The 25,572-nt window shown below is 37.1% G+C and overlaps 1 protein-coding gene across 2 annotated transcripts in view; it reads right to left on the reverse strand.

The window, feature by feature from the left end:
* FRMD6 (FERM domain containing 6) overlaps window positions 1–23,139 on the reverse strand; it is a 55,954-nt gene extending 32,815 nt beyond the window's left edge. Inside the window, exons 1-6 of one of the 2 annotated variants that reach the window (XM_006894366.1) lie at window positions 22,902–23,139; window positions 14,740–14,830; window positions 13,298–13,377; window positions 12,163–12,239; window positions 5,050–5,236; window positions 1,377–1,532 (exon numbers count right to left, since the gene is read on the reverse strand). In XM_006894366.1, the coding sequence (XP_006894428.1) occupies window positions 1,377–1,532; window positions 5,050–5,236; window positions 12,163–12,239; window positions 13,298–13,377; window positions 14,740–14,830; window positions 22,902–23,000 (690 nt within the window). In that variant the 5' untranslated portion in view covers window positions 23,001–23,139. Of the gene's footprint in view, window positions 1–1,376; window positions 1,533–5,049; window positions 5,237–12,162; window positions 12,240–13,273; window positions 13,378–14,739; window positions 14,831–22,901 lie in introns of both variants that reach the window. The other variant, XM_006894365.1, reaches the window with a different exon arrangement.
* Between the last annotated feature and the right edge of the window lie 2,433 nt (window positions 23,140–25,572).

Here is a 25,572-nt window from a genome sequence, read left to right on the forward strand (position 1 = left end):
TAAGTGAAATCTCTTAAGGGAACAATGACAACAAACAAAACATTCCTTCAGGGACAGAGCCAAGTAGATCTCGAGTATGCCTTTCAAGAATAATATGACACTATCAACACACCTCTTGGGCTTATTATGTTTTCTGAACATACCAGGATGATGATCTGGCAAAACATTCAAAGTCAAGTCCAGTCTCCAATGGTCTAGTTACACTAATCTTAAAGGGTGTGGTGAAGATAGTAATAGTAGCAACATGGGCAAGTATATCGTGCTTAATATAGGCTGGATTTCAAGTACTTTTCAGTCATTAAGTCCTTTACTCTTCAATAATCCTGAGATGCAGGTATGTTACTGTCCCCATTTAACTGAAGCATATGGAAGTTAAGTAATTTGCCTAATGGCATACAGCATGAGGCAAAAATGGGATTCAGTCCCAGCCAGTTAAGACCAATGGATCACCATTTTAATGACTTCCCATTTGGTTTGAGAATAGACCTGTGATTGCTTAAAGTGGGAATTCAGGATGACTTGCCAATGAAATGGCACTTGTGGGAAAAGTAGAACTGAGGAAGGGGAAAGGAAGACAAGGCAAGATGACAATAAATTGTAGGATGAGTGATTCCCTAGAGAGACCAACCCAAGTTACTAGTGGGCAGGATGAAAAAAGGACACTTAGATGACAGGACAGAATGAAAAACAGCAAACTTCTGAGATGGGAGGAAGTCTCATGGCATAAGGACACAGGCTTTGCTGTTTAGACCTTGGTTGAATAGTGCCTCTGAGACACTGGTTTTGTGATTTTTGGTCAATCATTTAAGTTCCCTAAGAGTCCTAATGGCATGGTGGTTAATATGGCTGACTGCAAACAATAGGTTGGCAACTGAAACCCACTGTCACTCTGCAAGAAAACATTGTGGCATTCTTCTTTTATAAGGATTCACAGCCTCACAAACCATATCCAGGAATTCTACCTTATCCTTCTAGCAGATGGGGTAACATTATTATTAATTATGGGCACAATGTTGGTGTAGTCTCACTTTGAGGGCCATAAAAATTAGCATTAAACAAGTTGCAAATGCTATTTCTAAAAGCAGAAAAGAAGATTTGAGGAGGAAAATTATAACTATTCTATAATCATTGAGAAACATGAATCACAATTTGTAGTACTTGTTATTTCATTAGGAACATGAAAAACTACTACATCAACCTCTAGACCAGAAGAAAATCATCCAAGTTTCGAAGACCAACTTGTGATAACAAGTAACAGTTTAAATGAAATCTTTTTAAAAGGCTGTTTTAAAATGAAATAACAGTTTTCAATAAAACTTCTCCTAATGGAGAAAGTATCTGTCTTCTGAAAAGCTGCAGTTTTTGCTGTTGTATACCTTATATAATCTGTAGTAATGAACAGCGACATCATCCAGTTGGACAGCTTCTTTGATATATTTAAGATGGGCCTCGGAAGCGGTCAGTGCAAACTGATCTTTGTGCATGTTTGGAATGTGCTTCAGGATGTAGTCCTTCCCCCTCTTGGAAACAACCTGTTGGAATACAAGGGATGTGCAATGCAACATTTGTTGGAGGGATGTAAGCACTACCCATAGCCCTAAATGATGAAAGGAAGTGAACCTAAAATAGGCTACGTAAATTGGCTAATTTCCATTAGAATATTTCCACCATCGTCATGTTTCCCCCAACTGTTAAATTACTAGGCAGAATTCACTAATATTAGAAAGCTACAAAGTCATTATTACTGCAGCGCTGTGTTCCTAAGAAAAATCTCAGGAAATTGGTGTGTGTGTGTGTGTGTGTGTGTGTGTGTGTGTGTGTTCTTTTAGTTTTAAAAGCACCAAGAAAAAGGGCATGCAAGCTTGGATAATTATGTATGCACCACTGTTTGTACTTGCAAAATTAATAGCATCATGAAATACATGTACTGTCAGCACATCTTCAGGTTCTGGATCCTATTTAACTCTTCTAAAATTACAGTCACAAAGTAGGAGGTTCTGAATGTTAATCCAAAAAAGGCAGAGGACTGGGAAGAATTCTCTGAAACATTTTTGGTTCTTGCATAAGCGACTGAATATGAACATTCTATTTAAGCATGTAAGACAAAACAAAGTCATCCAAACATTCTTTACTATTCATTGCAGCTTAGATTTTCATTGGACAACAGTGTAAGCCTTTAAATGTCAAAAATATATAGTATGCAACAGCTGCGGGCTAAGAGAAAGGTGTTGATTAGTTAAAGTCTTAGATGATTTTATAAGGATTACAAAACATGGCAAGGATTGTATAAAGTGAACAAAAAGAGTAAAATGTTCAGAATGTTTAGTTTTAAAATACTATCTTTATATTTACAATTTCATTCTCTGTCCTAAATATTTTACAGATAACTAAACATGAATTATTGGCTGATTTATCAAGTTTTGGTATTAATTTTTATTTCTAGAACCCTAGACTTTATATAAAGATTATTTAAATAAGTATCTGTCAATCTTTTTCAGGTAAAGATTATACAGAAAATAACATCTGTAAGAGTATCAAGTTCTGGTCATCTCAAAGGGAATGGTAATTCAGCAACCTAGGTGACATGGTGCATTAACTGGGACACTCTGGTTTAAATTATTACGATTCAGTGACTATAGGATGACAAGTAGGTCATGTCAATATGAACTCATTTTGGTCCAGTTACATCGATGGTTCAACAGTTGATACTTTATGTATGTGGTTTTTCTTCAACAAATAAAAGGTCAGAGAAAGTGATGCCTCAGCACGACACAACCACGATTCTCAGTAGGGGGCAATGCTGTCATAGATGGAAAAGGTAATGTGATAAACTGAAATTTAGATAGTTACAACTCTCTAGCAGACAAAGCAATTAACGACTATTAATGAAGAGATATTCAATTAAAACAAAGTCAATTAACAAAAAGTGATTAAGTACCTCAGTGTAAAGGCTGAAGAACTAGACAAGATTAATTTGATGCTGGATGGGCACGGTGGAAATCATAGGGTTATATAATTTGGCGGATGGGGGAGGTAAGAGTAAAGGAAATGGGAAAGATCCAATGGTGATGTGGAAAGACAGCATAACAGTGGGCATAGTTTAGTGGTGATTAATTTTAGAAAACATAATGAATGGGAATAATTGTATGAAACACAATGTGAATGAAGGATAGTATGAAACACAATGTTTCATACTATGCATACTGCTTATGTAAAACAATATAAAATTTAAAAAAAAAACCCTCAACCAACCAAACAAGAAAATCCACACTATGATAGATTTATCTTCAGAGACTTAAGTCCAGAGAAGTCTGCCAGAGGAAACCATGCTTAGCTGAGCCTTGAAGGATGAACAGGAGTTAGCAAAGTGAAAAGAGGAGATCAGTCTAAGGAAACGGCAATAAAGCAAGCTGAAAAGTGTGAAAAAACACGTTAGATTCAGGGTAATAAAAAAATGTATGTTGCTTGAGCATAAAGCTCAAAGTGCAGGGCAACCAGAAAGGAAACTGAAAACACAGGCAAGGGAGAGCTTGGAGGTCATACATGGGAGCCTGCACTTCCCACAAATAGGTGACAAAATAATTTAATCTGCAAGCTGTGGAGCAAAGACTGAAACAAGGACAAACCTCCAAAATAGTGCTGCCAAGTACAGATGGGAGCCAGACCTGGGAAACAGTACAAACAATCTTGACAAAGGAAATCTCAGCTAGGAAGTTAACAACAGTCACAACAGAAATGTGCATCTATTTTGCAAGCTGGGTGAGGGGAAACAAGGTGTTAGTAGGTGGAATTGACTGAATGGCAAGGGATGAAAGAAAAAGGGGAGTTCTGTAGGTCTCTTCAGATGTCTGTATCTGAAATTTTTGTATAACTCAGTGGATAGTAGTGCCACTCACTAAGCCTACTGGGAAAGAAAGTAGAAATATATAAAACTTAAATGAGAAGATAATGAATTTGAGACATTTTCAGACTGAAGTGTTTATGTATAGCTAATTGTAACAAAAAATGTAAGAGAAGACAAACTGATTTGGAAGTTGCCAGCATGTAGGTGGTTGTTAAAAGCATTACTTCATGTGAGATCTCCCAAGATGTAAGTGAGTGGTGAAGTGTTGCATGTGGCAAAAAAAATTTAGAAAAAAAGGATCTAATGGATTTCACAGAAATAGAAATCATGTTAGGGAGGGGACCATTAGTGCAACTGTGGGAGAAGACATGTGGAAATGGACTGGGAAAATATACAGAAAAGCAAAGATGCTAAAATACTACATACTCATTGCTCTTTTAAGGTGCTTGACTAAGAAGGGAAAATAAGAGTAGGAGCTCTTCCCTTTTCCCTCTTTTCTTTCCTGAGGAGGGATGGGCAAGAACAAATTTTGTATGTACTTACTGAAGAAGAGTCAATGTGCGGGAGGAGCAGAAGATGCAGAAAAGGGAAGAAAATACAGGAGGGATTTAGAGAAACACCATAGGGTGGGACCAAGTAAGACAGGATCTTTCCATGAGATACAGGTGAGGTGATAAGATGGAAACACAAATGGACGGAAGTATGGGAGCAAGTTTCTTGCTTCCAGTAACTGGGTCACTCTTCTGAGTGAACGTGTTAGTGGTCAGAGCCAAGAGTTTATGTACTTGTATTTGTTTTCTCAGCAGAGGAAAGCCTATGAATGATCTCACCTTATAAAGAATAATGTTTTCCTCCCTCCAGACAAGGGAAAATGCTATTCTATTAACAGTAGATAAAAACAGTCAAGCCCACAGAAATGTCAAAATAAGGACAGAAATTCTAATTTCCAACACTATATTTAAGGATAGACAGCAATCCTCTTCCCCATAAACTATAAACAGATAAGTAGCAAGAGTATGTCAAGACACTGTGTGGGCCATGTAACTCAAGTGTTACAGTCATGTTTCTGTTTGGCCATCATGAAAGATTTAACGAGCCACAGAATATCTGTATTCCCATGTCTTATAGTAAAATTAATAACAGCACACTGTGTGATGATAGAGAAAACACAGAAAATCTAGAGAAACATAGAAAACTTTGCCTACCCAAGATGGGAAGTAAGCCTCTGGGTCAAAGTATTTTCCATAGTGCTTATTCCTTTTGAAGTTGCCAAGATCAGCCTGCAGGGCAAAGGCCGCCAGCAGGAAGTAGGCCTCCTCTCGGAGCACACACTGAGAATGAAGAACTTGTTTTCTCAGGTGCCAGTAATAATAGTATCTTGCTCCTCTGTCACTAGGAAAAGAAAAGAAAACAAAACTCACATTTTGACAGAAAAATCCAATGGCATGTAAACAGAACTCAAATCCTGCTATCCATCCAGTGACAGGAGGCCTCTGTTTCTGTCTCTCCCTCCTCCAGACCCTTTCTTCCTCCATCAGTGAAAAAGAGGAGGTTGTAGCTACCTGACTGCTGTGTCACTGAGGCCACAGGTGTGCCAGACTCCAAATCAGACTACTCAGACTGTAAAACTAAATTTCCTAAGGCTTATAACATTTGATTCATTCAGAGTAAGAGAAAAAAGATTCTAATTATTCCACTTCAATCTGGTAAGTACTTCATTTAACAAGGTTTTTAGAATAGAAGCCCCCACATTTGTTGTATATTCAAATAATTTTGTTACATACATTGTATAAATAAGGACTTACTGGAGAGGCAGTTCTGGCTTTGTTTTATTGCTTTTTGTTTCTGCTATAAAAAACAAAGACTCTTACTTCTGACTGGTACAGGAGGAGATTGTCCCTCCTTCCCTGGCAGAGCATCTGGTGGATTCGAACCGTTTGCCTCTGGGATTGTAGTTGCAGCTCTTTGCCTCCAGGCCACCAGAGCTCCCCTAAGACTCATACTTCTAAAACTGTTTCTATATATATCCTTCTAAAAAGAGATTTAACTTTAAATATTGGGGGTTTTCCTATGTGCTTATTTTCAAAACACAAATACAATGTTTTTAAGAACAAATTCTTTCAAATACTGTTTTCTTCTCATAAACAGAATTAACTAAAAGCTTTCCTAAATTCCTTTTTTGTTATGATTATAAAGAGTATCACTTTCTAAACATAAAAGGTAAATGCCATATCAATCACAATACTTCCTACAAAACATATTCTTTACAAACGATTAAAGTCAGAAATAAATGTGTTGTTGTTAGGTGCCATCAAATCTACCACATGAACAAGATATGAACTTTCCCCTACCCTGTGCAATCCTCAGTAACTATGATATACTTGGTCCCATTGTTATGTTGTTGTTATGTGTCATCGAGTCACTTGCGACTCATAGCGACCCTATGTACAACAGCCCTAAACTCTGCTCTGTTCTGTGCCAATCGCACTGTCTCTGACACTCCCATCCCAATTATCCCAGTCACTGAATCAATCCACCTCATAGAGGGCCTTCCTCTCCTGCACTGTCCCTCCACCCTCCCAAGCATGATGTCCTTCTCCAAGGACCGGTCTCTCCTCACAACATGTCCAAAGTATGTTAGACGGAGCCTCAGAATCCTTGCCTCCAAGGAGCCACCCGGTTTAACCCTTTCCAGGACAAATCTGTTTGTTTTCCTAGCAGTCCATGGTATTCTCAATACTCTTCTCCAGCACCACAGCTCAAAGGCATCAATTCTCCTTCTATCCTCCTTGGTCATTGTCCAACTCTCTAACAGCAGACTTTCCCATGGCAATGCGCCTTTTAATTTCCTGGCTGCTGGTGCCAAGACTTGACTGTGGAGCCAAGCAAACTAAAGCTGTGTACAATCTCAATCTCTTCACCATCCATCCTGATGCTGCCAATTGGTCCAGTGGTGAGAATCTTTGTCTTCTTGACATTGAGCCTCAATCCATATTGTAGGCTGCAGTCCTTGACACTCTGCAGCAGGCGCTTCAGGTCCTCCTCAGTTTCAGCAAGCAGGGTTGTGTCATCCGCATAACACAGATTGTTGATAAATCGTCCACCAATCTTGACCCCACATTTCTCCTCATAGAGCCCAGCCTCCCGGATAATCTGTTCTGCATATAGGTTGAAAAGGTATGGAGATAGGATGCATCCCTGGCGTACGCCCTTCCCAATTTTGAACCATGCAGTGTTCCCTTGCTCTGTTCTGACGACTGCCTCCTGGTCCAAGTATAAGTTTCGCATTAGAACGATCAAGTGTTCTGGGATTCCCATTCTTCTCAGAGTCAGCCATAGTTTGTTATGATCTACACAAATGTCTTTGCATAGTTAATGAAACACAGATAGACATTCCTCTGGTATTCCCTGCTTTCAGCCAAGATCCATCTAACATCAGCTACACTATCCCTAGTACCACGACCCCTTCTAAACCCAGTCTGGACTTCTGGCAGCTCTCTGTTGATGTGCTGTTCCAGTCGTTTTTGGATAATCTTCAGTAAAATCTTGCTTGCATGTTCTGTAGTTTCCACATTCTGTTGGGTCACCTTTCTTTGGGATAGGAACAAATATAGATCTCTTCCAGTCAGTTGGCCAAGTGGTTGTTCTCCAGATTTCTTGGCACAACTTGGTGAGCAAGTCCAGAGCAGCATCTGTTAACTGAAATATGTCAATTGGTATACCATCTACTGTCAATTCATCTCTTTGAAGAGCTTCCCCTCCCTTTACTGACCCTCCACTTTTCCAAACATGAGGTCCTTTTACAAAGGCTGTCCTCTTCTAACAACATGTATCAAAGTATCTTAGATGAATTTTCACTATCCTTGCCTTTAAGCAGCACCTTGCTTTCATTTTTTCCAAGACATATATTGGTGATGCTGTTATGTGCTGTTGAGAGGGAGCAGATTAGGCAGGCCTTCCAGCGGGTTTTTGGAAGCTGTAAATCACATGGTAGGAAACTGCTCAACTTTCATGGAGCAGTAGATGGATCTGAACTGCCTGCCTATGTGGTGAAAGCACAGCTGATTATGACTTGGCCACTACACCAAAGTCACCATTGAATACATTAAGAAGTGCTGAGAAAAAAAAAACGCGGTCCATAATATGCTACAGGCAAAACATGATCTCTTGTGATCAAAGTGAACGCATATATAGTGGTAATATGTAGTGGTAAGAAGCTGTGCTACAACCCCAAAGGCACATGGTTCAAGTCCACCAGCTGCTCCATGGAAGAAGGAAAGGCAATCTTCTTCCAAGAGATTTGTTGTTGTTCTGTACTATAGAGTCGGAACCAACCCATGGCTGACTCTCCAGAGGGTTTTCAAAGGCAGTTAATCTCATGGGAGGAGACTGCTCATTCTTCTCCCATGGAGCAGCTGGTGGCCTCGCACCATGTGCCTTTGGGATTGTAGAGCAGCTTCTTACCCATTAAGGCACCAGAGGGGGGAAAATTGCTGGAGGGTCAGCTAAGGGTTCGTTCTGCATCAATAGAACACAATAACATGTGTGTGCATGCATTTTTAATGCCATTATTTATCTCCCTATTATTTTATTAGGGAGCTCTGGTGGCCTAGCGGCAAGAAAGCATGCTGCAATCCCAGCTGTGGTTCGAGGTCACCAGCTGTTCTGCAGGAGAAAGGTGGGCAATCTCTTCCCATGTGATTAACTGTCTCCGAAAACCTGCCAGAGGGTCAGCTTTATTAGTGGACTGCTTGCCTGAGATTTAGAACTTTTTAGTTGATGATAAAAAGAACACAAGCATTTACTTTAACCAAGGCCACATTTAAGTATAGAGAGCTTAAAATAAAGAATTTATGTAATTCCCCCCTTGGGATAGAATACTTTTCAGGCTCCTGTGCAGTGGTTCCATTCTAGAAGTTTATTTCTCGTGTATTTATGGGGGTCACATAAGGAAAATCTTGGGTTGTGTCTGGTTTGTGTTATTGGTTTTTTCCCTCCACAAGCAGGTGTTAAGTTGGTTGGACCTTTACTCGTTTTGGTCAAGGACCCAAGGGTGGAGGGTCTGCTTGGTTTATCATAGCTTAATAGCAAAATTTGGCCCTTGGGCCAAATTTATCAATGTTAGAATGAAGTGTTACACCAGTTGTTTGTCTATTTGCTGTACTGAATAACTTGGAGTTGCTGTGATGATAAACACTGTGCCACAGTTGTATCAATACCCTAATGGTTACCCACAATGGACATGTTTGGAGGACATTCCAGATTGATTCAGGTTTGGAAGTAGGAGTGGCATCCACTTCCTAAACCAGAAACCTCTGGAAACTCTATAAACACAAAGAAATTATGTTAATTATAGAACAGAGTTCAGGTCTTTTGTTCATAGGGTCACTATGAGTTGTATCCAACTTGATGACACTTAGCCACTGCTAAGTGAGACTAGTGTTATATTTTGTAGAAACATTCTTCTACTTCGTACACGACTCTGTCAATTTGCTCTACTGAGGTAATCTGGGTTTGCTGTGATTCTGAACCTTGTGTCATTGGGGTATCAAATACCATAATGGTTTCCCAATAAGGAATTTTTGGTGGAGCTCCCAGTTGTATAACAGGTTTGGAAGTAGGAGTGACATCCCCTTCCTAAACCACATGCCTATGGAAACTCTATACACTTGGAGAAACAACAATAGTTACAGAAAGGCATTCAGTCTTGTATTCATAGAGTCTCTATGAGTTGTACTTGACTTGACGACAATTAACAACAAATTCTTTTAAAGTGCTGACCACACCAAGTTTGGACTGGTTCATCCCTGGGGCAAAGAGTAGAAATACAGATATGAATTAGGCATTTGTAACACTCAGGGAGTTAATTAGTGGCTAAAGAACATATTTTCATTTTTTTTCTACCACATTCCACACTTACTAGACAAATTGGAAGAAAAATTATATAAACCATAAATCACTGAAGAAGTTTCTCAACCTTTAGAAAGTCTATTTCTTAGTGACGATTTTTAAAAATGTATTTCTTAATGTATATTTGGGATGATACAAATACTAAGAGTTAATTTTTCCTATGTCACTCAGTAGTCCAGTACAGGGAACTCTGGGTGCCTGATGTTAAGAAGCTGCACTGCAATCCCAAAGGAACACAGTCTGAGCCCACCAGCAGTTCTGTGGGAGAAGGGTGGGCCATCTCCTCCTGTGCCATTTACCAACTCTGAAAATCCACTGAAGTGTCAGCTACACATTGGATCTGACTCAACAATACACTACAGTATGGTACACCTTTATCTCTTTTAAATGGGATTTCTCAAAGTTCAAAATGAAGTAAAAGTTCACATTATAGTCGCGCACTGAATAACGTCCACGACAGGTTTTGTGAAACTGGATGCTCATGTGATTTGGGATGTCTGTAAGCCCTGCACTGCGGTGTGGTCCTGCTCTTTGGTTAAACACCTCACAATTGGTGCGCCTCCGCAGTGATCCTCAACAAGCTGAGAAGGGTTCACGTTTGTGCTTGCTCCTCGGTCCAGTGCACCAGCAGTTTCTCTATATCTAATATAGGTCCTGCTCACATTGCTAGCCTTGCAGCTTTCAGCAGAGCTGATCTTTTAATAGCTTGAGGAATATTTTTTCTTGAATACAACAGGCCTAAATTGTGAGCAACAGTATTCACTGATTTTCTACCACATACACACTGTTGTGCTCTTTAAAGGAGCTATGATGAACTTCATGGTAGTATTTAAGAAAAAAAAAATAAACAGTGATAATGTTACAATTCTCACATGAGATTGTAAACTGCTGCCTATGAGCTGCAGTACACACTGTTAAATAGTAAACTTTTTGTATAGAAAGTATAGTATGGTCCAGTCATAAGCCAGTAATAGAACTATTATAAAAGACACATTCTATGTGTACTGTACCATTATAAGCTTGGCAGCACGACTGCCTTGTATACAAGAGACACACATGTGTGAGAAATTGTTGCATTTACTACATCCCGTCTCCTTTATTAACATTTCAACTTATCAATGTATCTGCTTGCTTTGAGCATATCATATCACTTGCAAACACATTGTTGATAGGTTGTGTTCATCAGTTTCTTCTTGTAAAGACTTTGGAGACGTAAAGGAGGGATGCTAGGAGTTGGAACTGACCAGATAGCAGTGGGTCTGGTTTGGGTTTTACTATATGAAGTTAGATGTTGACCAAATGGACAATATGAGGTGTGTGACTAGAGTTAAGATTTTTCAATTAGCCAAAAGATAACTTCTGAAAACTTTTCCAATTCTGTTGTTGTGTCCTGTCAAGTCAATGCCATCTAATAAGAGACCTTATAGGATAAAGCAGGGAGCTCTGGTGGCCTAGTGCAAGAAGCTGCACTGCAATCCCCAAGGCACATGTTTCAAGGCGGCCACTAGCTGCTCCATGGGAGAAGGATGGGAAATCTCTTCTGGTGCAATTAATTGCCTCTGAAAACCCACTGGAGGGTCAGCTATGGGTGGATTCCAACGCAACGGTATACAACAACAACAACAACATCAAGTAGAACTATCCCTTTAGAGGTTTTGATGCTTTAATCTTTATGGGACAGACCGTCACTTTTTCTTCTGTGGAGTGGCTGGTGGATTTATTGCTGATCTTCTGGTTAGCAGTTGAACATGTAACCACGTGCCACAAGTGTGCATACACATGATTATCTGAACTCTCTGAATGATGAATTCTGGATGTGGAACATGACTACGTTATTCCTTGTGCATCTACCTTCAGAACTGGCCACTGCCAACTCTATCAAGATTCTCATAGGACAGTTCCTAAGTCTTAATTTTAATTGTAAAGTTACTGCCAAAAATAAAACAAAGACCTTAAACACAGAAAGAAAATCAGGGTCTACAAATACTGTGTACTTTATAGGAGAGGGTTCCTGCTTACTTTCCACTGGAAAAAATAAAACCCTTTAAAAGAGCTTGTTCTTTCTTGAAAGAAAGCTTTCTGGTGACTGATTTATCATGGGAAATTTGAAATACAGAAAATGTAAGCCGGTAACATAGTCAATATTTTTATTGATAGTCTAATATCAATTTTCAATTATTTACTCATTCATTCAACAAATAATTTATAACATTTGTTTGCTTTAGGGATTGAGAATACATTAAGATGCAAAAAGACTTACAACAGAACCCTGCATTTATGTAAAGCATTCTACTAGGAGGTGCAGAACAACAACAAACTTAAAGAAATAATTTCTTAGGTTAGAAAAGTATATAATTGCCACCAGGGTGGGGGGTGGGAAAAAATTTAGATGACTCTTCTCCACATACCTGATCAATCTGCCATTTTCCACATAGTACTGTACACGAAAGTGGATGATCATAGGAGGTCCAAACTGGTCAATACCCTAACACATTGAAATTAAATTGTTTGTTAGTGACTTCAAAATGAGCTTCCAAAGCAACCAAAATACCACTCTTTGATATACACTGTTAAACGTAAGAATGCTTTATACACTTCTAATGAATGGAGGCTCATATTAGGTAGACAGATGTTCCATATGGATATTAAGCTCACCTAAAACCAGATACTTATAGAGAATAATGGGCACCATCATATTACCTGATCCTCAAGTTCTCATTCACTATAATGCCAATGGCAACATAAGGGGAGATAAAAATAAATGCCAGTGGAAATTTCTAGCTGAGATCCAGCTCCTCTCACTGCTCTGTCCCCTGTTGTGACCATTTGCTCCTTATTACAAATGTTCTCTTGTTCCTCTGACATTCCACATACCAAATTCTAATAAGCTGTTTGTTTATTCAGACCTTCATGTCCCTACTTTGTACTTAGCTTTGAAGTAGTCTTTCAGCTTATTGCAAGAATTCTTAAATACAAATTGGAGGATGGAGGATTAGACACTGGTTTTATTACTGACTTAACTAACTTGGATGATATAGAAAAGATCATGTAAACTACTCAGTCATACTCCTAACTGAAAAGAGAGTCACCATGTATAATAAAACAATTATTAAAATTAAAAATTAGTGCACCATGTATAATAAAATAATAAGTATACTATACTTACAATCAATTATAAATACAACAAAAAAGGTTTAAAATTTACTTCTGGAATATCAGTTTTGATAAGTGGAACTGCTATAGAAGATGAACAAATACTATGATTCTATCTTGACTTTTCATTTAAAAGTATTATTCCAAGATTATAAAAAAGTTATTATGTGGCATTATTTTACCAAATCTCTGAACTTATTGTTATGGGTTGTAAGCTATTCATACTTGACTAATTTGGCATTTTAGAACTGAATTCCTTTCCTATTCTGCACTGCTTAACATAGTATTAATTTCTTCCTAAACTATAACAACTAAAATACATTTTTAAACAAATTAAAATACTTTTGCTCATAAATGCAATCTCACCCAAGTGACTTCATATTGGCGTACCTTGCTGGCCTCTTTCTTCCATTCTTTTGGACAATACTTATAAAGCTTTTGTGACAACTCCATATACACATGTTCATTATCTGCAAATTTTAAAAAGGAGATAAAATGATAAAAAAACACATTTTTAAAAGAAATATTTTTTAAAGCTTTAAGATTTATAACCATATTCTGCATTCATAGACTATCCAAAACCAAAATAAGATGCTACACACAAAAACAATCCTATGTACTAGATGTAAGATTTCTTAAATATCTTTTAGTTTTCACAATGTAAAACAGGTATTGCTTAAAAATATTTAAGAAATCTTAATTGCTGTCACTTTTTCTTAGCTTCTAGAGTCAATATAACTTGTCTAACTTCCAACACTATTGGAATAATATTCTTTAAACAAAATATGTTTTTATTTACCTCACATAAGACTTTTAAAAGGTGCAAAATAATGAAAGACGATAGAAATACCAACTTAATTGCTTGAAACACTGATAATAATAGTCCATTTCCAAGTGGGACTTTGAACAATGCTTTATGAAGAACAGATAATTTTTTTAGAGCATTCCTATTCTGTATTCATTGAAACAGTGTGGCAAAATATTTGCACTACACTTGGAATTAATTTCATGGGATCCACGGATGAAAATCAAACCCATTGCTCTTGAGTCAATTTCAACTTATAGCAACTCTCAGGATGGTAGTTGTTTTGTTACATGCTGTGTTTTGTTACATACAGTGACTTCCATGGTTTCTGAGGCTATAAATCTTCATGAAAGGAGACTGTTACACAGTCTTTATGAGAGGATACTGCTCATCCTCATCCCACAGGGAAACGGTGGAATCAAACTACCTAGCCTTTGGGTTGACAGCACAGCACATAATGCAATACACCACCAGAATTCCTTTCAGTCCTGGTGACATAATGCACAGATAATGCTCAGCAGACTAGGATACTAATCCACAGGCTGGCAGTTCAAATCTACCAGCTGGTCTGCAGGTGGAAAACAGGCAGTCTCTTCTCATAAAGGCTGGCAGCCTTGGAAATCAGATAGAGAGTTCCTATGAGTTGGAAGAGACTGTAGGGCACTGGGTTTGATTGTGTGTGTTTGTGTGTGTGTGTGTTAAATGAAGGTCAGAGTAAAATTATGCTCACTTCATATACATGTTGATAAGCACAATTTTACAGTAGTATGCGTCATTTAAGGGAGCTCTGGTGGCTTAGTGGTAAGGAGTTGTGCTCCCGAGTAAAGGCATGCGGTTTAAATACACCAGTTTCTCTGAGAGAAAGATTGCCTCTGAAAAGCTGTCAGAAGGTCAGCCTATAGCTCAATTCTGACTCAGCAGTACATCACAACAACAACAATATACATGATTCAAGTTATAGCTATAAAATGTCATTTCTTCAGAGAGTGACTAAAACCATTAGTGAAGGGACTCAATCAAGACTTACTTTGTATGACACTAAGTCCAAAGGGGTGATAGTCTTTTAGCCTGAGAAGGTCACACACCTGGACCAGCAACTGGTGACACAAAATTTTCACCTGTGGGGTTGGGAGTAAAAACAGCACAATTTGAAATAGCAATTCAATAATGTTATCACAGTAAGCCACAATCAGGTAGCTTACTGCATGGAAGTATGTATCTGGAAAGGACTAGTGGACACTAGGAAAACAACTATCTATCATTATGGAAATGATTTTAATAATGATTATTATAATATACTTTTTTAAATACAGTAATAAACTGCCAATGCAATTTTGCAAAAGATTCATAAATTTTATGAAACATGGATGAAGACTTACTCTAAAACCACGGTGTATAAGAAATTAATTTTTCAGCATTTATGTGGGAATATCTAATGTTCAGATTAATAAAAGTATTACTCTGGCAATTATTTTCAAGAAAATTTTTCCTCTTGATGCTCTAAGCAAAATATATACTGCACAATAAATTGATTTCTACCTCTTATTTTTGTAACAAATTACTTTGTCTAGTATCCTTTTAATACTTAAACCATACTCCTCTTCTGAGTCCTATCATAATTCAAATATAATAAAATTAAATAATTTCTAAATCTGGGAGTAAGTTATTCCATAAGTCACACTTTAAATAATAGTTTGTAAAAGCTACAGACTTAACATTTTCTCAAGTATTTAATAAAATAAGTTCTTTTTTGGTAGCAGTCCTGTTCAGTAATACAGTGATTTGGAATTGGCAAAGCTTATTAGAATTATTGTTTTGTTGTTGAATTAAAATTTGTTTATTAGAATCAGGACTGATTTTAAGGGACTACTCAGATCAATAACTTAATATTATTAAAACAGAACAATAGAACTCAGAATGTATGAAGTCATGTAGCTAATATGAAAATGGTATAAATTTATAGTTCTACTAATTTACGCTTTAAAAGAAATGCATATATCTATTAAACCATATGTAACATGATAATTTATCACCTTTACTACACTCACTCCTCACACAGCAACATGAGTAGGTTTGAAAGACCAAGTTGTTATGTAAAAAATCAATGTTCTGTGAAAACAGAGGATAACCACATCAGACCACAAAATAGAATATCACTGCATCATTAAATATCTGTCAAATTTGATCTTTAAATAGCTTTTCAAATAACATCATTGTGTAACTGTTAAATCACCTGAGGATCAAAGCCCAGCTAAGTTGTCACACACCTGAACAACCACAACCAGTACTGTTTTCACCCTGCATTTTAGTCTTCATTACTGCAAACAGACAGAGCTCTCGTGGCTTAATGGTAAGGAACTGCATTCCCAACTCAAGGGTATGTGGTTCAGGGTCAGTTATGAGTCAACATTACACAACAACAAAAATGTGTAAAATAATCAGAAAGTAGATTATTTTACTACTGCAAATAAGATCTGTCAAATAATGAGACAGTTTATAAGTAAAGACTAGGAATCTAAAATAGCATGCTGCTTTCTCTCTTCTCATTTATACTATTATTTTACGGATTCTTTCTGAAATGAAAATGATACCAATTTCCTTTTTAAAAAATTTTATGTTGTCAGTTAACTCTAGATTAATAATGTTTTATGACACTTTACTATAAAAACTCAGATTTGGAAAATAAAAATATGCCAGAGTTCCTTGATAATTACAAAGAAGCATTTCAGAGCTGTTGGCAACCCCAACTGCAGTAAGTGAAAGAGGTTTACTGTGGTTTTCCACATTCATTATTAAATGGCAACCAACTGAAGCACCTTATCCCCTAGAATGAATAAAAGATACTGAAGGTCTGAGTAACAACCAATTCAGTAACTCAGTGAGGTCAAAACAGTGCTTTCTTTTTGTTCTGGATACATAAAAGGCACACTCAGTCAATGTTTGATGAGTGACAACCAAGAGTCTGAGTCCCCTGTAGACTTCCAATTGTCCTCTGTCTCATGACTACAAACTACACCTTGACCTATACAGTAAACCATTTTATAAACACGTCAACCAGAAATGTTGGAGAAATACATCAATGTTGGACAACCAAAAGCACTGGAGGACACATCTGACAATAGCAAATCATGAGTATTTGTGTGTGTATATGGCTACTGGAGGGAACTCAGGTATAGGGTTGTGGAGGGACCACAGTGAATTGCACTATATGCCTTACAGTTTTTAATGCACTGGTGGCTCTATGGGAGAAAGATGGGCTGTCTCCTCTCATTAAGATTTATAGCCTGAGAAATCCAACGGAGGGTTGCTGTGAGTCAGAACCAATTCAACTGCAGTGAGCAAGAGAGTGACTTAGGTCATCTGAGGTCATTTCCTTGTTATTAACTTTCTATATCACTTCCAATATTTGTTTTAAAAAAGACCTTGGGGTTTGTATACTGTATGACTATAACTCTACTTTATAAAAAACTTAAAGAAGATAAAAATGGAGAAAACACTGTCATATAAAATGCCCAAGTACAGCTATATTCTATACATTTAGGACTTAAAATTTCTTAACATCTAGTTGTTGTTCTGTACCATCGAGTCAGAACTAATAGCTGACCCTGCAGTGGATTTTCAGAGGCAGTAGTTTGCACAGTAAATGGGAGGAGACTGTCTTATCTTCTCCCCAAAACCCAGCTGGTGGATTCGAACTGTGCACCTATGTGTTGGCAGTGCAAGTCCTCATTGCACAATTTATCCTTAGTTTGCATTTAGAATGTGTAGGACACAAAGTAGCAAGCATGAAATGTAATAAAAACTTATGAGAAAAATTTCAAATTTAACAATGTTGTACATTATTTCCTCTACAAATTCCATGCAATTAAATTGAGCTTTTGAGCCTATTGATAAAGTTATTTAACAATAGTCAAGCACTGTGCTCTTGTTTAAAAAACTATAATTAAAAAAGGCTGTAACTTTGTAGTCATACCTACTGTGAAAACAAGCTTGAGTTTTCAATATTTGACTATTATGAGTCTTTAAGTTAGGTTACATTTTAGCTGACCGTGAAATTTTTTAGTTCTTTAATCTTCAGGGAGAAATAAGAACTTTTAAAAAGTGTTATACAGTATGTGGTATTAAGAAGTTAAAACAAGCTATAGAACTATGCTGTTTATTGAAATTTTAAATAAGAAAATTTGAGTCTAAATGTTAGTGCTTTGATATTAAGCAAGAATGTTTATTCTCCAGACAAAGAAAACCCCCATACTAGCTTTGTAGTTAGTTGTCATGGGCTTTAGCCTCTGACTCACAATGACCCTACTAGCCCAAGTAAGGAAATATAAGATCTCAGCCTCAATTTATACCACCTCAAAAGATGCCATTACCCAAATTTTCCAAGTTTCCATATTTATCTGATAATAAAAAAAGTTAGTATCTATTATTGCAACTAATAGAAAATTCAGAATTACCAAAGTTCTGGGGTGCATTTCATACCACTAAATTAACTCTACCTGGAAGAATGCATTAAATAGGTCCCAGTGACCCCATAGGAAGCTTTTGCCCCTAGAGGGTAAGGAGTTGCACTGTCAACTCAAAGTCAAGAGGTTAAAATACTTCAGTTGCTCTGAGGAAGAAGAAAATCTCCTGTGTGATTTCTAGGCTCTGAAAACCTGCTGAGGGTCAGCTAATAAGTCAGTTCTGACTACACAACATTAAGTGAGTGGCCCTATGAGTTGACACATCAGCCACAGCCCATTTAAAACAACTGCTGTTATCCTTTAAGTTCAGAAAAATAGAATTCTCCCGAGCAGACATTTTTTTATTACCTAATAGAAAAAAAATGCCAGTATAAGATTATAATTTGCTTTACCTAGTCCTTGGTGACCTAGTAGGTAAGGATTTGTGCTGCTAACCCCAAGGCACACAGTTCAAATCCACCAGCTGCTCTGTGCGATAAAGGTGGACAATCTCCTCTGCAATTTATTGCCTCTGAAAAGCCAGTGGAGGGTCAGTTATGAGTTAGTTCTGACTCAGAGACAAAATAACAACAACAAAGCTCCTTTAAATGTAAAACATTCAGTTAACTTTTGGCTGACAGTTCAATCTACCCTCAGATGTCTCTAAAGAAAAGCCTAGGAAACTACTGTTGAAAAATCAGCCATTAAAAACCCAATGTAGTACAGATCTACTCAGAGACTGATGGGCCCACTAAGTAGAAACTGATGCTACAGCAACTATTTTCATCTGTTTGATATTGCTGTTGTAAGTGTGCATGCAGACAACATTCTTGGAGAAATCAGTCTAATCAAAGCACTAAATGAATGCCTTATGTAAAAAGGTTGTGGTGGTAGTGGTGTGGGCCGCTTAATAGCTGACCCTCCATCAGGTTTTCAGAGGCAGTAAACTGCACAGATGATTTCCCATCCTTCTAATTTGTTTTTTTTAAGAATGATGTAATAATAATAATAATAATAATAATAATAATAAATTCACATAATAAATATATAAGCCTACATATGTGAATGACTGAATGAACACCAATTTCCAAAAAGTTATACCATTCTACCACATAAATATGTTCTGTAAAATGTTTTCAGGTATTCTGGGCAAGAATACAGTCTATCATTAGAAAGTCTGCTCAAGTGAAAACATTCATCCAACAGGCAGGTTTAATACTCAGATAATCCCTAGGAGTAAACATGAGGTTCTATTAGTAAATAAAGAAACTCTAGGGATCATGGAACAAAACAATTATGTTATTAAGCACTGGCTTTTGTTACCTGGATTTTTCATGAAGATATGTAAATGCTGCAGGTACTCAGTATAGCATTTAATATTCTTAACAGAGCAACTAATTTAAATACCTAAGTTAGTTAGGTGCCACCAAGATGTCTACTCCTCACAGTGACCCAATGAACAACAAATGAGAATCCTGCCCTATGAAGTACCACCTTCTTCATCTTCAACCAGGCTCTGGTCCATTGTTATAGTGACTGTATCAATTCATCTCATTGAAGGTCTTCCACTCTTTTGCAAATCTATGTTTTCCAACATGTTGCCTTTTTTCCAAGGACTGGTCCCTTCCCGACAACAAGCCCAAAATACGTGAGATGAAGTTTCATCATCCTAAGGAGAACCCTGATTACACATCATCCAAGACAGATTAATTTGTTCTTCTGGCAGTTTATGGAATACTCAATGTTGTCATTATGTCCTGTCAAGTTGCTTGCGACGTGTAGTGACCCTGTGTACAATAGCCCTAAAACCTGCTCTGTCCTGTGCCAATCACACTCTCTCTAACACACCCACCCCGATTACCCCAGTCACTGAATCAATCCACCTCATAGAGGGTCTTCCTCTCCTGTGCTGTCCCTCCACCCTCCCATGATGTTACTCTCCAAGGACTGGTCTCTCCTTACAGTGTGTCCAAAGTACGTCAGACGAAGCCTCAGAATCCTTGCCTCCAAGGAGCAGCCCTGTTTAACCCTCTCTAGGATGGATCTGTTTGTTTTCTTGGCAGTCCATTGTACACTCAATACTCTTCTCCAGCATTAGTGCTGTGGTGCTGGAATATTCAATACTTGCCAAAATCCCAGTTCAAAGGCATCAACTCTCCTTTGGCCTTCCTTATACACGGTTTAACTTTAATATGAATAGGAAGCCAATAAAATAGATCAGGCACACCTTAGTCTATAATCTTGCCCTTTAGTATTTTTAAGAGGTTCCTGACAACAAATTTCCACAAAACAACATCTCTTCTGATTTCATGACTGCTGTTACTATTGGTGTCATTATGGGTCCAAGTAAAATTAAATCATTGACAATTTTTATTTTTGATGACAATTTCATGACAATTTCAATTTTTTCCTCCATCTGTTATTATGTTGACTATTGGTCTAGTAGTGATGATTTTTACTTTCTTGATGTCAAGATGTAATCTCCTCCCTCCCTCCTTCTTATCCATATTCATCCATTCACCCATCCACTGAACTGTCCATCTGTCTGTCTATCTATCAAAGCTTATTTTTCAGTAAATGCTTCAGTCCTCTTCACTTTCTGCAGACAAGGCTGTGTCTTCTGTTTAATGCATATTGTTGATCAGTCTTCCTCTAATCCTGATGCCACAATCTTCTTCATATAGTCCAGCTTCTCAAATTATTTGCTCAGTATATAGATTGAATAGTTATGGAGAAAGAATACAATTGACACACCTTTCCTGATTTTAAATCGTGGAGTATTCACTTGTTCTGTTCAGACAATTGCTTCTTGATCTATATATAGGTTTCTCACAAGCACAATTAAGTGTAGTGGTAGTCTTAGTCTTTCAACTGTATTCATTGTTTGTTATCATCAGATATCTTTGCATAGTCAATAAAATACGAGTAATCACCTTTCTGCTATTTTTCTTTCAACCACGATCCTTCTGACATCAGCAATGACATCCCTTGTACTGGCCTCCTCTGAATCCATCTAGAATTTTCTGGCAGTTCTCTGCTGATGTAGTATTCCATTAATTTAAAAATAATATTCAGGAAAATTTTACTTGCATATGATATTAATGATATTGTTTCTTTCCCCACTCCATTGGATCACCTTTTTTAAAAAATAGGTACAAATAGGGATCTCTTTCAGTCAGTCGCTCAAGTAGCTGTTTTCCCAATTTCTTGATGTAGTCTAGTAAGCATGTATCTGTTTTGCCAAAATATCTCAAATGAAATTCCATAGTCCCTAGGGTCTTATTTTTTGTCAATATCTTCAATGTAGCTTGAACGTTTTCCTTAATTATCACTGGTTCTCAATCATATGCTACTTCTAACAATGGTTCAGGGTTGACCAATTTTTTTGGGTTCTCTACCTGTGTGCATTCTTCCATCTTCTTTTGATGCATTCTGCAACATTTTTAGTATTTCCCTATTCTATGGTGATGGAGGTCAGTATGATAATAATTTTTTTTACATGAAGGCCACTAACTAGGAGAAATATAAATCTTTTTTGGATGCTGAAAACATCCTCTATGTAGAGCTAGATGGAGGCTGCTAAGTGTACACATTTGTAAAAACTCACAGTTCAGCATACTTCTTTTTTCAAGAGTTAAAATATGTAGTAGGATATTCTTCAATGTTAAAGTTAAGTAAGAGAGTTGACACTGGTTCATGACCCATAAGCAACAGCTTAATGTTCAAAAACATAGTCTGTGCATCATATTATTGAAACTGGCTAGACTTAAGCAACTATTACATTATAATCAAGACACACACACCTACACACATACACACATACACAAAGAGGCAATTACTATCATTTCATACATGTGGAAAGGAACTCAAAAGTAGGTCTAAATTCATGCCATACTTCAAAGAAAACTGTATTTCAACAAGAAAGTTAAATAAACAGCAATGTGTTTGTTGTTGTATAAGAGAGGAGCCAGAGTCTTCTCATTTTATGCCAGGGAAGGGAATGTTGAAGGCAGTTGCTCTATACCATGATTCCAAGTTTTACCTATGTGTGCTAAATACTTTTTTTGTTTTTGTTGCCGGTCCTGTACCGTCTTTGCAGTTGCTGGAATACTCTAGTCTGTTGATGTGGTAGCCACTGTGGTGGCCTCTGTGATGATAAAGGTGAGAATGATTATTACCTCTTGTGTGAAGGCTACTGAGTAGGAGCTAGCATAGAGTTCTGGATTTTTTTTTTTTCAAAAAATACATAACTTCTTCCATTTTCTTTTGCAAATATACAGCAAAGCACACACTAATTAAAAAGTTTCTATATGTACAATCTAGTGACACTGAATACATTTTTCAAGTTGTCTGTTCATTCTCACCTTCCTTTTCCAAATTGTTCTTTCCTTATTGGCATAAACTCACTGCTCCCTAAACTTCTTAACTTCTAAAATTGCTGTTTTCTGTTTTATCTAATAGAATTCTTTAAAATATGAGCAGATTATTAATTCTAGGTCTCATTCTGCATCGATTTCACTCTTAATACAAAGTCTTAACTGGAATATGGTTTTAAGTGTCTGACACAAAAAGATGGGTTCAAACCCACCCACCTAGAGTGCCTCAGAAGAAAGGCCTGACAATCTGTTTTTGAAAGAGGATAGGAATCAACCATACAGAGCAGTTCTCGTCCGCAAACATAGGGTTACCAAAAGGCAGAATCTATCTGATGGCAACTTATAAATAGAACAAAGTTGGATCTACTCACGTTTATGATGATGTTAATAGATTCATCATTGGGAAGAAAGATGCACACACTCCGGCGGTCTTGCATGACTCTGTTGTTATGAAAGTTCAATTTGTTCATTGTGTTGTGGGCTTACTGGTGGTCAGGGCTGGGCTCCAAGGCCTCGGCAATTCAGGTTCCGAGTACTCTGAAGCCAAATGTTCCTCATCACATTCCACAGAACGGGAGAAACATGCTTGACTTGGTCGTTTTCATAGCTGTAACAAAGCCCAAAATGAGATTCATGAATAAAAGTGATGAGAATGGTGCAAGAACAGGCACCAAGAAGAGTAATACCACAACTGCTCCTCTTAACAATAGCTAACCTATTATAGTGTATCAAAAGCTAGATTTATCTATTTTAGTAAGAACTTAACCCAATTAATTTGTATTTTTACTCTTTCAGTAATCTGAAAACTTTCCATTCACAGATTTTATATTTAAAGCTAAATAAATATATGCATGACAGGGTTCAGAAATAAAGATCCTATCTTCAAACAGTTTTCAGTCTCAAGTGGGAGGATAAAGAAAATTCTGGAAATAAATAACAAAGTATTCTTCCCTTGCATTTTCAACTCTAATTACTATCAAACTCAAATAAATGCCTTGGCTCTTTGATTACATCCTTCAACCTTCACAATTTGGTTTCTCCTTTCTTTATTTGACTAACATGGCTCTACCGAAGGAACCCAATGGCCTATAAACCATCAATAATATCCATAGGATTCACTGCAGTACTTAACACAATTGTCAAGGTTTCTTTACAATTTCATTCTTTCTAAATTTTTATGGCATCATTCTTTCCTGACTCTCTATCCTGATAATTCAATTGTAACCTTCTTATTTACTATCTAGCCAATCAGTTAATAAATGTTGTTGTTACATGCTGATCAGTCAGTTTTCTGAGGCTATAAAATCCTTGGGAAGAAACTGTCAATCTTCCTCCCTGGGAGTAGCTGGTTAACATGAACTGCAAAACTTTGGGTTGGCAGGCCCTACTCCTACCCATGAAGCTTCCAGAGTTCCCAAGTAAAAAAAAAAACAATAACATATACACATCAAACTATGGATATGCAAGAACTATGCTGTTTGGATGCCTCTCATAATAAAGTTATTAAAAATATTATTTTTATTTTCTTTGAGGTGTACAATTTATATAGTATTGTTAGCAAATAATTAAAACTCTATCTCCATTTAATAATTATTTCTTTTTACTTTTGTTTCATGCTTTATTTTACTGGCAAGGACTTAAGAGAAAATTGTGGAAGATATTTCCTACTTTTAATGAGTGGGTCTAGTATTTCATGTTATTGTTAATATAATATTAAAGCAAGATATGTTAAAACTAGTTGCATCTTAAGTAATTAGCAATCTTTCATAGTGTTCCTCTATTCTTGCATTGTCAGTTATATTTTTAGACACCAAAAGATATTTCCAAGAATATAGAATGATTTACAATGCATAGTTTTAATAGAAAGTTTATTAGCAGTGCTCACACATATTAAATATACATGAAAGTAGGAATCTTGGCTTGTTTTCCTTTTAATGTTAAATATCTGCTATTTGAAAGAGCGGGCGAGAAAACATATTTTCAGATGGCATGGTAGGTATACATAGCCTAGTATTTCATTTTTAAAATGCCATCCACAAGGAAAATTCTCCAAACTAGGAAGAAACAAATGACTTTCTTCTATATATTTTTCTGTCAGAAAAGTGATCAAAAAAGCCCACCGAGGAGTAGTCTGCTTTTCTTAAAAGATAGCAGCACTTGTTTCTGGTCGTAGCCACTGTGTCATTCCCATTGGCTACAGGAGGCCAGTGCTTCAAGTTTCTCCATTATTAGGAATTAAAACATTGATACTACACATTGGAAAAATATTGTGAAGGTACAGAATTGGAAGTCTATATGTGTATTATGTTGCACCATTACAAAACTGATTTTTTTAAAAAAATGTTATCTACTTTTAAAAGTATAAATTCTGAACACAGACTAAAATCAGAATAGTCTCCTGAGAGTGTTAGCAGGTGCTCCAGAATAAGTTTGGAAAGCACTGCACTCTATATTCATCTTCTCTTAGAAATGGGGGGCAGGGGCAGGAATTATGAAAAGTTCTGAGTAGTCCTACAGGAAACATAATTTTAACTCTGTATTTCCTAACTTTACTTCAGCACACAATAAACAGATTCACCCTAGAGAGGGTTAAACCGGGATGCTCCTTGGAGGCAAGGATTCTGAAGCTTCGTCTGACATACTTTGGTCATGTTGTAAGCAGAGACTGGTCCTTGGAGAAGGACATCAAGCTTGGGAGGGCAGAAGGCAGGTGCAGGAGGGGAAGGCCGTCTAGGAGATGGACTGATTCAGTGACTGGGGTAATCGGGATGAGCGTGTTGGAGACAATGAGATTGGCACAGGACAGAACAGAGTTTAGGGCCGTTGTACATAGGGTCACTATGAGTTGCAGGCAACTCGACAGCACATAACAACAACAACAAAAACCTATTAAAGTCCTATAGAACAATATTCGTATACACAGCATCTGTCAGACATCACACTTTTACTAGCTGTAGTGACACTGGTACCAACCGGAAGCTTTAAGTATAACAGAACAAAATGTGGCCTGGGCCTGCGCCATTTTCACAATTAGTGATCTGC

This window comes from Elephantulus edwardii, unplaced genomic scaffold (assembly GCF_000299155.1).
Source record: "Elephantulus edwardii isolate Elephantulus edwardi_28Jun2011 unplaced genomic scaffold, EleEdw1.0 scaffold00140, whole genome shotgun sequence".
NCBI lineage: Eukaryota > Metazoa > Chordata > Mammalia > Macroscelidea > Macroscelididae > Elephantulus > Elephantulus edwardii.